Raw genomic sequence first — 13439 nt, 5'->3', positions numbered from 1 at the left:
GGGATCTTCAACCGGCCAAAAGACGCGACATGACGGCCATAAGATCGTTATATACGATCAGAAATGAAACGGCTAGGGTTCAGCTGAAACAGCATCGACTCGCCGAGTCCCTTATTGGACTCGTCGAGTCCAGTCGCGCGTCTGCGACCAAGACCATGGCCCTACTCGGCGAGTCGTGCACCAACTCGCCGAGTCCCCTCCTAAATATGCCCCAAAAATAATTTAAAGAGATACCTGAAATTCCGGGCTGTTACAACTCTCCCCCACTAGAACTAGACTTCGCCCTCGAAGTCTCTCATTCTGCGAATAACTCCGGATGTTGCTCCCGCATTTCTCTTTCCGGCTCCCAAGTCATCTCCGATCCCTTCCGATGTTGCCACTGAACCAACACCAGAGGTATTTCCTTGTTCCGTAGAACCTTGATCTTCCGATCCCTGATAGCTACTGGTCTCTCGGCGTAATTCAGACTCGCATCTACCTGGATATCTTCTAGCGGAACCACTGCTGCCTCATCGGCTATACACTTCCTCAGCTGTGATACGTGGAAGGTATTGTTAATCTGATTTAGTTCCGCTGGCAACTCCAACCGATAGGCTACCCGACCTACCCTTGCAATTACCCGAAATGGACCTATGAACCGGGGCCCCAATTTGCCCCTCTTTCTGAACCGAATCACCCCTTTCCAAGGAGAAACCTTTAGGAGAACGAAGTCGCCGACCTGAAATTCGAGCTCGGACCGGCGTCTGTCCGCATAACTCTTTTGTCGGCTCTGGGCGGTCAATAACCTCTGCCTCACTCGCTGAATCTGTTCGGTCGTCTGAAGTACAATCTCTGTACTACCCATCACTCTCTGTCCCACTTCTCCCCAGCAAATGGGAGTCCGACACCTCCTACCATACAACAACTCAAAAGGTGGCATACCTATGCTCGAATGATAGCTGTTGTTGTAGGAAAACTCAGCTAACGGCAGATGCGCATCCCAGCTACCCCCGAAGTCTAACACACACGCTCTAAGCATGTCTTCCAATGTCTGAATCGTCCGTTCGCTTTGACCGTCGGTCTGGGGATGGTATGCGGTACTAAAATGCAGTTTAGTACCCAACTCCTCATGGAATTTCTTCCAGAACCTGGAAGTGAAACGCACATCGCGGTCCGAAACAATCGAGGTCGGCACTCCATGCCGAGATACTATCTCTCTCACGTACAACTCCGCCAACTTCTCTGCTGATGAACTTTCACTAATGGCAAGGAAATGTGCACTCTTTGTTAGTCTATCCACAATCACCCATATCGCATCGACTCCTCTGGCAGTTTTCGGCAATTTGGTGATGAAGTCCATCGTGATCTGATCCCACTTCCACTCAGGGATCTCCAAAGGTTGCAACTTACCGTGCGGTCTCTGGTGCTCGGCCTTAACTTTACGGCAGGTCAAACACCTTTCAACGAACCAGGCAACGTCTCTCTTCATGCAAGGCCACCAGTACTCCTTTTTCAAATCCAAATACATTTTCGTGGCACCGGGATGGATCGAAAATTTCGATTTGTGTGCCTCCTCCATCAAAGTGACACGCGTACCTCCCACAAATGGCACCCAGATCCGACCCCGAAATGTCAGAAGTTCCCTCCCATCCGTAACAAACTCTGAAATCAATCCGACGACCCGCTCCTGTTTCTGCATCCCAGACTTCACAACCTCGTCCTGTGCCCCACGAATAGCATCTAACACCGGAGTCATCACCGTCAATCTCAAACATACGTCCCGTAATGGAGTACCCTCCGCCCTACGACTCAATGCATCGGCTACCACATTAGCCTTGCCTGGGTGGTATAGGATCTCACAGTCATAATCCTTAACCACGTCTAACCATCTCCTCTGACGCATGTTTAGGTTGGGTTGATCCATCAAATACCTCAAACTCTTATGGTCCGTGTATATGGTACAACGAACCCCGTACAGGTAGTGACGCCAAATTTTGAGGGCGAACACTACTGCCCCCAACTCTAAGTCATGCGTGGGATATCTCGCTTCGTGAGGCTTCAGCTGTCTCGACGCATAGGCTATCACATGGCCCCTCTGCATCAACACTGCACCTAGTCCTGAAATCGATGCGTCGCAATATACGACGAAGTCCTCCATCCCCTCCGGGAGAGCTAATACTGGTGCTTCGCACAGTCTCTGGCGAAGTGTCTCGAAGGAAGTCTGCTGCTCGGGTCCCCAAGAAAATGTAACACCCTTTCGGGTCAATCTGGTAAGTGGCACCGCGATCTTGGAGAAGTCCCTAATGAACCTTCGATAGTACCCTGCCAACCCAAGGAAACTCCTGATCTCCGAAGGTGACTTCGGTGCCTCCCATCTCATTACCGCTTCCACCTTGGCCGGATCGACCAATATCCCTGTCTGATTTACAACGTGCCCCAGAAATTGAACTTCCCGTAACCAGAAGTCGCATTTGGAGAATTTTGCATATAGCTTCTCCGACCTCAGTACCTCAAGGACCTCCCTCAAATGTCCCTCATGCTGCTCCCTAGATCGTGAATACACCAGAATGTCGTCGATGAATACAATCACAGACCGATCCAGCATCGGCCTGCATACCCTGTTCATGAGATCCATGAACACTGCTGGGGCATTGGTGAGCCCAAAAGGCATCACCACGAACTCGTAATGCCCATACCGCGTCCTAAAGGCTGTCTTCTGGACGTCCTCATCCCGCACTCTCACCTGATGGTACCCTGATCTCAAATCAATCTTGGAAAACCAAGATGCCCCTTGCAACTGATCAAATAGATCATCGATCCTCGGTAACGGATAGCGGTTCTTAACTGTCACCTTGTTCAGCTCCCGGTAATCGATACACATCCGGTGTGAACCATCCTTCTTTTTGACGAACAGAATCGGTGCTCCCCACGGCGAGCTACTCGGCCGAATAAATCCCTTCCCCAACAACTCTTGAAGTTGCGAGGACAATTCTTGCATCTCTGGAGGTGCAAGACGATAAGGCACCTTCGCAATAGGCGCAGCCCCTGGAACTAGATCGATACCGAACTCCACTTGTCTCGCAGGAGGTATTCCCGGCAAATCCTCGGGAAAAACATCTGGAAACTCGCGCACCACTGGAACCTCCTCCAATGTCTTCGGTCTCTCGGAACTCTCCCGCGTATCCATCACATATGCCACAAAGCCGTTACATCCCCGCTGTAGGCATTGCCTCGCCCTAGCGGCCGAACAAAAAGCTGATCTCGAACGGGTACCCTCGCCGTACACCGTAAGAACTCCCCCACTAGGGTCTCGTATAGTCACCAACTGACGCTCGCAGTCGATGACAGCGCTGAATCGGCTCAACCAGTCCATGCCTACGATGACACAGACATCACCCATCGCAATAGGAATTAGGTCAATCAGAAACGCGACCCCGAAGATCTCTAGCACACATCCCCGAAAAACCTCCGTAGCACAAACCACCCTCTCAGCCGCAATGGAAACGCTCAAAGGCCGACTTAACGGCTCACAACTAATGCCGATGTGCTGACTAAAAGCTAACGATACAAACGATCTACTCGCACCCGAATCAAATAATACTAGAGCAGGCATAGAGTTCACAAGGAAAGTACCTACACATATATTAACATAAGCATAACATTTCGACCTTTAATTAAATACATGAAAGATAACATACCTGCCACAACATCGGGCGCAGCGCGGACCTCCTCCGCAGTCAGCTGAAAGGCTCTCCCGCGAGCCCTCGGGGCCTCGACCTTCACCGGTCGGGTCTCAGTAGTCCGGGTAGTAGGTGTAGCTCCCTGACGAAGTTGCGGGCACTCGGCCTTCCGATGGCCTGTCTGGTTGCAGTGAAAGCAAACCATAAACCCCTTAGGGCAATCCCTGGCAATATGTCCCTCTTTGCCACACTTGTAGCAACCACCAGCTCGACACGCCCCCTCGTGACTCTTGCCGCACTTCGCGCAAGTGCGACCCTTCGAACCTCCCCTCCTCGAATCAGCGAACTTAGTCCGCTTGGCTGCCGGCTGAGACTGGGCCGGCCGTCGATCCACCTGCCGAGACTCAGCCTCCTCCCTCACTTGAGTCTCTAACTCGATCTCACGCTTCCTGGCGTTCGCCTGAAGCTCAGTGAAAGTACGATAGGTGGAGTTTGACACAAACTCCCGGATCTCCCTCTTCAAAACACCCAAATAACGGCTCATCCGCGACTGCTCCGTAGATACCAGCTCAGGGCAGAACATTGCCCTCTCATGAAACTTTCGTGTGATCACTGCCACGGAATCAGTACCCTGCTTAAGGGTCAAGAACTCCTGAATCAATCGCTCCCTCTCTACCGGGGGAACGTACTCATCCCTGAACATCTCCGTAAACCTCTCCCATGTCACCGCCGTAATCTCTGCCTGAGTGAAGTTCGCCGTCACGAACTTCCACCAATCCTTCGCTCCCAGACGGAGCTGGTTCAAGGCGAACCGTACCCTCAAGTGCTCCGGGCATGAGCAAGTATAAAAGCACCCCTCGATGTCGGCGATCCACCTCATGGCTGCAATCGGATCCTGTGTCCCATCAAATTCAGGGGGTTTCGTGTTGCTGAATTCCCTGAATAGTAATGAATCACCCCCTTGCGGCCTGGCAGCAGCCACCGCCGCGGTAGCGGCAGCAACTGCAGCTTCAGAAATTGCGGCGCACCGCTCCTCAAACTCCTCCATCAACGTGGTCTTAATAGACCCAAACATCTCCGGGATCTCAGCCCGGACCGCCGCAGCTACCTCTTCCTGAATAATCTGACGAATCTCCTCATCACTCGCACCGCTCGAACTCGCCCCATTGCGTTTGATAACCATGATGTCTCTGGAATACAACATAAAATCATCAGAGACTCCACCAAGTACCATACCCAGTCTCCGATTTCCAGGGATTCTTATTTGAGTCTTCCACTGATCCGGTGCCTTCGATAGTACGGGCCCAATACTACCGACCACACCGTATCAGTATTCGTCCCAAATCTTCCTCCCCAAATCCCGAATAATGAGTACCCTACCTCTAGTATGCACTATCTACTTGCATGCTACCAAATATCTCATATAAGCAATCTCCCTAGACTAAGGCATCACAAAACAGGCAATCCTAATCCTATCATGAATGCCTAGTCTTCTAGCATGCATAACAATTCATAATTCAGTGCATAACATAACATCGTAAGGTATTCTGGGGATCTTTACCGTTCGGACGCTGGCTGCTCGTACACACTGTTCCACCCTTGTTTTACTGCCTTGCCCTTTATAAAATGTTACGCCCTTATCATTTTTAAGAAAAAGTTTTTCCTCAAATCCTCGGTCTGAGTTCAGTTGCACCCAAAAGTACCCCCGAATCCCTCAAACCAAGGCTCTGATACCAATTGTAACAGCTCAAATTTTCAAATAAAATTTTCATTTAAAACAAAACATCATTATTCGACAAAAGGGTTGATTCCAAGTTTATTTCAAAAATTATAAATAATAAATCTCCAGGATCTTCAACAGTGGCAGTGTGTACGCGTCACGCCGGCGCCTTCCCACGGTCATCACTAGTACCTGAAAAACATAAACACAACTAGTAAGCATAAATGCTTAGTGAGTTCCCCAGTATACGACTTACCCACATACGCCTTCCGGCCCGGACCTTCCGGTCCACATAACATTGCCTTCCGGCCCGTAATATAATCGCCTTCCGGCCCATAACATATCGCCTTCCGGCCCGTATTAGATTGCCTTCCGGCCCATAGTATTTTGCCTTCCGGCCCATAATAGTATAAAGCATAACACATATAACATAACCCACATAACACATAAGTCATACATCATACCGTTCTTTCTGTCACGTAAAGTCTCGCCTTCCGGCCCGTATAAGCATACATCACATATAAGCATACATCACATATAAAGCATCTACCTCTCTAGACATAGCATATTATAACACATACGACCTTCCGGTCTCACAGTCAAACCCTTCCGGGTGAAGTATAGTGAGAAGACTCACCTCGTAGTATGCAAGCTATAAACCCTTCGAGCTACTCGCACTCGATCCGCTAATCCGCAGATTCCCTATAATACCACATACCTTTATTAATGATCTTATCAAACAAGACAACTGACCCTACTAAGTTATATACAGGTCAACGGTCAACCTTGACCGGACTCGTCGAGTCCAAAGGGTAACTCGACGAGTATAAACATCCTGACACTACTCGCCGAGTCTGAAGAACGACTCGACGAGTTCCTGTAGATCTTCAAGCTACTCGCCGAGTCTGAAGAACAACTCGGCGATTCCTAGTGAACCTTCAAGCTACTCGCCGAGTCTGACGAACAACTCGGCGAGTTCTAGTGAATCTTCGAGCTACTCGCCGAGTCTGATCATTGGACTCGGCGAGTCCTCGCCATGCAGTCAATCCGCTGCCTCCTGTATTTCGCATGATTTCGAAGTACATAGATGTGGGGCTTCCTGGACTTTCACATATACTAATACAGGGGTTTTAACACTTATAACAACAACATAATCCAACAAATCCTTAAATGGGTTTCCTAAACCCTAAACTCGTATACAACGTAAAAGTTACAGATTTCGATCCGAAAATTACCTGGAAACGTGTTCCCTGTGTCTCCAAACCTCCAGTACTCGATTCCTTTTATCACCACCTTGCTCCTCCTTGTCTAACAATCTCTTCAAGCCTTCTCAAGTCCTCTCTCTTGCTTCAGATGCTCACACACTCCCAGGGGATCTTCAACCGGCCAAAAGACGCGACATGACGGCCATAAGATCGTTATATACGATCAGAAATGAAACGGCTAGGGTTCAGCTGAAACAGCGTCGACTCGCCGAGTCCCTTATTGGACTCGTCGAGTCCAGTCGCGCGTCTGCGACCAAGACCATGGCCCTACTCGGCGAGTCGTGCACCAACTCGCCGAGTCCCCTCCTAAATATGCCCCAAAAATAATTTAAAGAGATACCTGAAATTCCGGGCTGTTACATTATTGCTATTAGCAATTCAGCCCAATCTAATTCTATACTAAAAAAATATTTAAAAAAATATATTAATATTCGTATCATATCGTAGAGAAAAATTAATCATGTATTCTGATAATTTATTTATTTTACTCAACATAAAAAACAATTACTAACAATATTAGTTTTAATTACAAAAGTAATTTATCTCCACCACTAAATAATATTATTAAAAAGAGTGAGCTTTGGTGATCTCGGGTTCTGTATGTGGCCTAGGTCACCAAATATCTTTTAGTTTTGATTTTTTTTTTTTAATTTATAGGTGGTGAGCGGCTTACCCAAATCACCCCAATGGGGTAAGAATCTGATGATTTTTTATTATTTTATTTTATTTTTTTATGTTTGCCACATCAGATTTCCATTACCTTTATTTGATATTTGATATAAACGTATCTTTAAATATCCCCTCAAATGCTACAAATCTTTCCAAAAGCTTTTCACTTTTAAGTTATAACACATCAAATTTCCAGCATTTTTTGTATTTTAAAAAAATCTTTTTTCAAAAAGTGAAAAAGTTGAGGCCTACGAACTGCTTAAGAGTAAATCAATAAATTACCAAAATAGTCTTTTGTTCCAATTGTACAAAAATCTTTACAAAAACCCATCATTCGAGATGCTCTTGTTACCACAACACAAAAGTTGTTCCCAATTGAGACAAGAAACTGATCTCCATGGATCATATTTTCCTCCATTTAACATAACTAAACCACATCAAGAAAACAAAAAAGAACATCAAAATATGCAGATATATATGATAAAATTACATGTTGACAAAAATAAACGATCTTCATTGTTCACTACTTTAATAAAGCAAAGATACCCGAATACACAATTCATAGTGTGAGAAATAAAAAAGACCTATTCAAGATAACATCAACTATCAAAATCCAAAAGCAAATAATATAGTTGAAATTTTAATACATAAAACTAAACCGAATCATCGATAACATGTGTATAAAGCTTTAGTTGACCAAACCTGAGATATTTAGAAAAACACTTATACCCCCGAGATTTTTCCCGAAATACCCTTTTCTTCATCTTCATTTGAGTAATCACCATCATCATTATCATCCATTAACTTAGATGCTACTGGGTCCCGCTGTATTATAGATGGAGTATTAACTCCAGTTACAGATTGCTGATACAAAATACCTCCAGCAATTGTCACAAGCAAACAGAATAACCCAAAAGGACTTGCGTGTTTATCCCAAATCAAAACATTTATAGCCACTGTAAGAAACTTGTTTACAACACCAGTTACAGTGAATGCAGTTGCAGATATGGCTTTTCGACATGCAAATCCAAAGAAACTGATTAGAAGTCCAAAAACACATGATAATGAGACTGCTGTAAATGCTATGATTTCAAACAAATTCCCATGGTTTGATCCAACAGCAGCAAACACATCAGAGTATTCACCAGTCATGATCCAGAAGAATGGAGCCATCATGAGAGATAACAGGTTGTTGTAGTAAACAAATCCCCATGTGTTCAATCCAAGATTTGTAACCATGTGTTTGATGTAAACCATTTCGGTTGTGATTGTGATCAAGTAAGCAAATGCCCATGAATATGCAGTCAATGTGAATCCTGAATCTGTAGCGACATAGCCAACAGCACCACCCAAGATGATTAAAAGTGATAGAAATGTAAGTTTTGATGGAATTGGTTGCTTCCTAAAAGTGGTGTCGGCGATTGCTACCAAAAGGGGTGTTAAGGATCTGAAGACGATAAACGTGTCTACATTGGCATGACGCAATAAATTCGTGTTTGTGAAGATTGCGAGATAGAAAACGATAGCAGCGGGTAGGAATTTCTTAGCGGTTTCCCACACGAACGGATCGTGGCTCAAGAACCCTAATTTCCCCAAAACCCAAACTCCTAAAGCTGAAACTAGATACTGCAAAGCAGTCAATAGCCCTGGGTAATTAAACTTGGTGATTGCAAATTTGTTGATCACAGCTAATAAGCTTGAACATAAAGCGTACCCAATCACAAGACTGCTTGTTGCATAATGTTGCTTCGGTACAGCCATTGTGTGTCTGATATCTTCTAAAACGATTCCAATTTCAATGGAACTTTGTTACAAAGACTTGTAATCAAAAGAACAACTCAGATTGACATTAGGAGTTGGATAAAATCGGTTTGATCTGATGAAACTGAAGGGAATTGAGTGGTAGAACTAGGGCAAAATGTTGAGGAACGAAATGACGATCGGATCTAAAGGAATTGACAGTGAAAGATGCGAAATTGATTCAGTGCGTACCTTTGTTGATTGAATAATGTTAGGATTCAGCAGAGAAGAGGGAAGATCCAGTGAAGGGCAGCTCGAAGCACAGTGATTGGGTTGATTTCGAGGTCTTGACAAGTAAATGAATGCCGTGTTTCATGGGACTGGTTGATGCATCATGTTATTTCCCTTGTCCTTGGACTAATCGTATTATTTTGGATTTTGATTTGAATGACTTAAACAACACTAAAATAATTAATTTTATTGAAACAATTAGTAATTTTTTTTTAAAAAACGAACAAAAGTTGTAAGATTGGGATCATACCTTTAATCCTTTTAAATTTTATTAGATCGGAACCGAGATCTTAAAATCCCACAAAAAAATTGACATAAAAAGGTTATTGATCGACATAAAATGATAGTTGTTAAGATCCCGATTTTGATCTTAAGATTTTACGATTTTAAGATCTTATAATTTAAAAACGATCTTGATCTCACTAAGATCTACATGAAGCAAAATGTATACTCTCTAGTGGGATTTAGGATCCCGATTAGAATCTTAAGATCTTAACACAATCTGATCACACATTTTTGGTTTTATTATATAGTCGAGCCTAAAAAATCTATCTATTGAACAAGTAGTCGTTCTTTTATTTAAACATTCCAAATTTGTTGAATTCTTTGTTATTATGCATCTGCAAAAATAGAATTACTTCGTGAGATATTGCTTTCCAAGTTTGTACATTAATATTTTTATTCTTGTATACTTTATAAAAACTCAACCTTGTAATGACCACGACATGGTCTGTCCCTCACCATGAAGCGATGGCGGCTAGGGTTTAAAACCCTAAGTGTCGAGCATTGAGCCCTATTTAAGGAATGTGACGGCTATGACTTCTCTCACCCTCAGCCCCAATCTTTCCAAGAGATATTGCATCGAACCTTAGCCTCCCTTTTCATCTTTTGAGCTCCATTTAGTGGTTTTTGGCATTTGAAGGAATAAGGAATGTCTTGTTGAGCAAGGAATCATCTAGCAAGTGCACCTCAATCTCCTTGAGCATCCACTGGACCTCTGTAAGTCTCCAAGTCTTCAACTTTGTGGTTCTTTCCCTTTAGATCTAGGTTTTGAGCTAGTTTCATCTTGTTAGAAAGTTTTGAGAGGTTGTTAGTAATAAAGTTTGCAACTTTATTGCTCATTAAGGTCCCAAGAGTGTCATGTGTTTCAGATATGGACTCGCAACTCTATTTAGTGCCATGTATGGTTTTTTATCCCAATTTTCCTCTATTTTGACCTAGATTGGTGAAGGACTTTTGTTGGACATACATGTCCATGAAGTTACGAATTTTATGGTCCATTAGGGTGCCGTGAAGCTTTCTAGAAAGTATTAGGAACAAACTTAATGAATTAAGAGTTGAATAAGAGTTCGAATTTTCCAGGCAAACCACGGTGTGATCATGGACTGACCATGACGTGGTGGGTAGATTCACCGTGATCACTTTGACTGTGCTAGACCATGGTGCAACGAAGGTCTCACCCCAACACAATGGTCGTTGACCATTGGCTTTTTGACCAGGTTGACTTTTAGTCAACTTGAGGGTTTTAGGTTGTAGAATGAGGTTGACCTTTTGATTAATGTTTAGGTGGTATGTAGGACCAGCCTACGCATTTCTTGCAAGTTGTGGTATTATCTTCATTGACTGTGAGGTGAATCTTCTCACTATACTATGTAGTACACGGGGGTGTCGTTGTATGCTTTTTGTCTTATGACTCATGCTTATATGTATGTTTATTGTATGTTGTGCAAGGCCTATTATTTGGACGGGGTCAATCATGTTGGACGGGGCCCATTATCTGGACTAGGTCCCTTTAGGTGGGGTCAATTATATGGACATGGCCTATTATATGGACGCGTCCATTGTTCAAGTCAGACACCTTTATTATGTGTTGTAAGTGGTATCGGGGGGGGGGGGGGGGGGGGGACTCACTAAGCTTTGTGCTTACAATTTCCAGTTTAACCGTGCAATTGACATAGTAAACCTGTTACGACGTTCTTCAGGCGTCAGAATGTTTTGACATTTGTCACCCCAGACCTACCGATCTAGCTATTGTAAGTAACTTAGGGTGCGGGATTGTCAGTCCCACTATAGATTTATACACAAGTATCACACTCTCCCTACAAGAGATTATGGTTATAATATAGGGCTTTAAACAGTACTCTAAGAATACGATGAAGTAGTGTCTCACAACTGGATTTAACGAGTTTACGTGTAGAGTGAGTGAAACATTCTAGTATGATCGTAGTGTTTAATGTACCATAAACTATACCTATTATAGTTTATCATATGTGTACCTTTCTTAGTATGTTTGTAGTGTTATGTACCATAAACTATAGCTATTATAGTTTATCATATGTGTACCTTTCTTAGTATGTTTGTAGTGTTATTGTACTATCAACTATACCTAATATAGTTCATTATAAGTGTGCATTCCTTAGTATGTTTGTAGTATTATCTTTCTATAAACTATACCAATTATAGTTTATCCTACAAGTTTGAAGTGGATGAAAACCCTTATGAATAACTAACTCTGTTACGTGAAGGTAAAGTAACATGAAATACACTAAATATGTAGCTAAACATGGTTGTACACTTTGCTCAACATGTTACAAAGGGTTAATAAACTTGTAGACTGTTTTTACTAGTTTTAACATTTCTGTCATTGTTTTTAGAAAAATTGTAGAAAAATCACTGTAAGTCGAAAACTAGATCCGTAAAGTCTTAGAGTTTAGAAAATGTGCCTAGTTTGTTCATAACTTTTATTATGATTTTTAATGGTCTCTAACTATGGTGAAATTGACCATTTTTACAGATTGGTCCGAAATCATTTTTGAAGTGATAGGAAGTTTTGTAAAAATCACCATAAATTATAGAAAATTCGTATGAATATGTGCAGGTAGTCATTAGAAAGGTATAAGCCTAAACTAAATTCATATTAAACAGTTTTGAAAAATATTTCGTTTAAGATGGTCAAAACAATTCGTGAATAGACCATAACTTTTCTGTTGAAAGCTGTTGATTTAGTTTAGAAAATGTTTTGGGTGTTGTAACTTGTTGAAATCATATATGAATTATATATGCTTATTGTTTGGATTATATGTTTATATATATATATATATATATATATATATATATATATATATATAGGCTTAGGTTATATTGTTTTTACTAAGTATTGTGTGCCAGAATGCACAGATCTGGACCAACGGATGAAATTAATCAATGGACATAATTTGAGAGTGTATAATATTACAATGGAGTAACATATACAATATAATAACACAATTTTTAGCAAAAGGGTATTTTGGACAACTAACTACATTTATAAAAGGAAATTTTTGAATTTTTAGGGATGATTAATTCTCCTAATTTAAAAAAATCTGAATTTGTTAATTAATTCAATTTCAATTTTTACCGATTATATTCTTTCAGAATTTTATTCTAATAGAATATTATTTTGTTAGAATGATGCTCTTTCAGAATTGTACTCTAATAGAATATCATTGAAGAAAAACAAAATTCTTGAATCAGATGTTGAAAAATAACAAACATTCTAATATATTCTTATACATCTGAACTTAAATACAAATTCATACATAATCTAGAATAAGTAATTAAATTCATTCTTAACGAATTCAACTATGAACATAAACTACATTCATTCTTGAAATCTCTTGCAAAAAAAAAAAAAATATCGGCATTCTTGAAAGAATCCTCATTCACTTTTTTGTTTCGTTTCTATATGTCTTGTATATGTTTGACCTCTAAGCCACTTAAAAAATATGTTAGCATTGTATGAGATTGACGTTTTGTGAGATTGACATTCTGTCAGAATTGTATTGCATGAGAATGATTTTATACAAGGAGTCTTTCCCATCAGGTCTTCAAGCCATTTTATCACAGATTCATTGCTGAATATTTTGTAGTGATACACTTGTAACAACTGCACATTAAACATATAACTAATTAACTACAATTCTATCAGAATACAACAATAATATTCTTACAGAATAAATTATTCTTGCAAAATGGTTTTGAATATTCTAAAAGAATTTGTATTATCAAGAATATACTCAACGAACAAAACATTTGAAATATAAATGCAGGAAAAGA

At 41.8% G+C, this 13439-nt stretch overlaps 1 protein-coding gene across 1 annotated transcript; it reads right to left on the bottom strand.

Annotated features, from left to right (window-relative positions):
• Positions 1-7806: 7806 nt before the first annotated feature.
• LOC111897903 (GDP-fucose transporter 1) lies at positions 7807-9465 on the bottom strand. The gene has a single exon (XM_023893855.3). The coding sequence runs from the start codon at positions 9072-9074 to the stop codon at positions 8037-8039; it is 1038 nt and encodes a 345-aa protein (XP_023749623.1). The 5' UTR covers positions 9075-9465; the 3' UTR covers positions 7807-8036.
• Positions 9466-13439: the final 3974 nt, after the last annotated feature.

Source organism: Lactuca sativa, chromosome 5, assembly GCF_002870075.4.
Source record: "Lactuca sativa cultivar Salinas chromosome 5, Lsat_Salinas_v11, whole genome shotgun sequence".
NCBI lineage: Eukaryota > Viridiplantae > Streptophyta > Magnoliopsida > Asterales > Asteraceae > Lactuca > Lactuca sativa.
The sequence above is the reverse complement of the archived record's forward strand: the minus strand, read 5'-3'. Positions and strand labels throughout refer to the sequence as shown.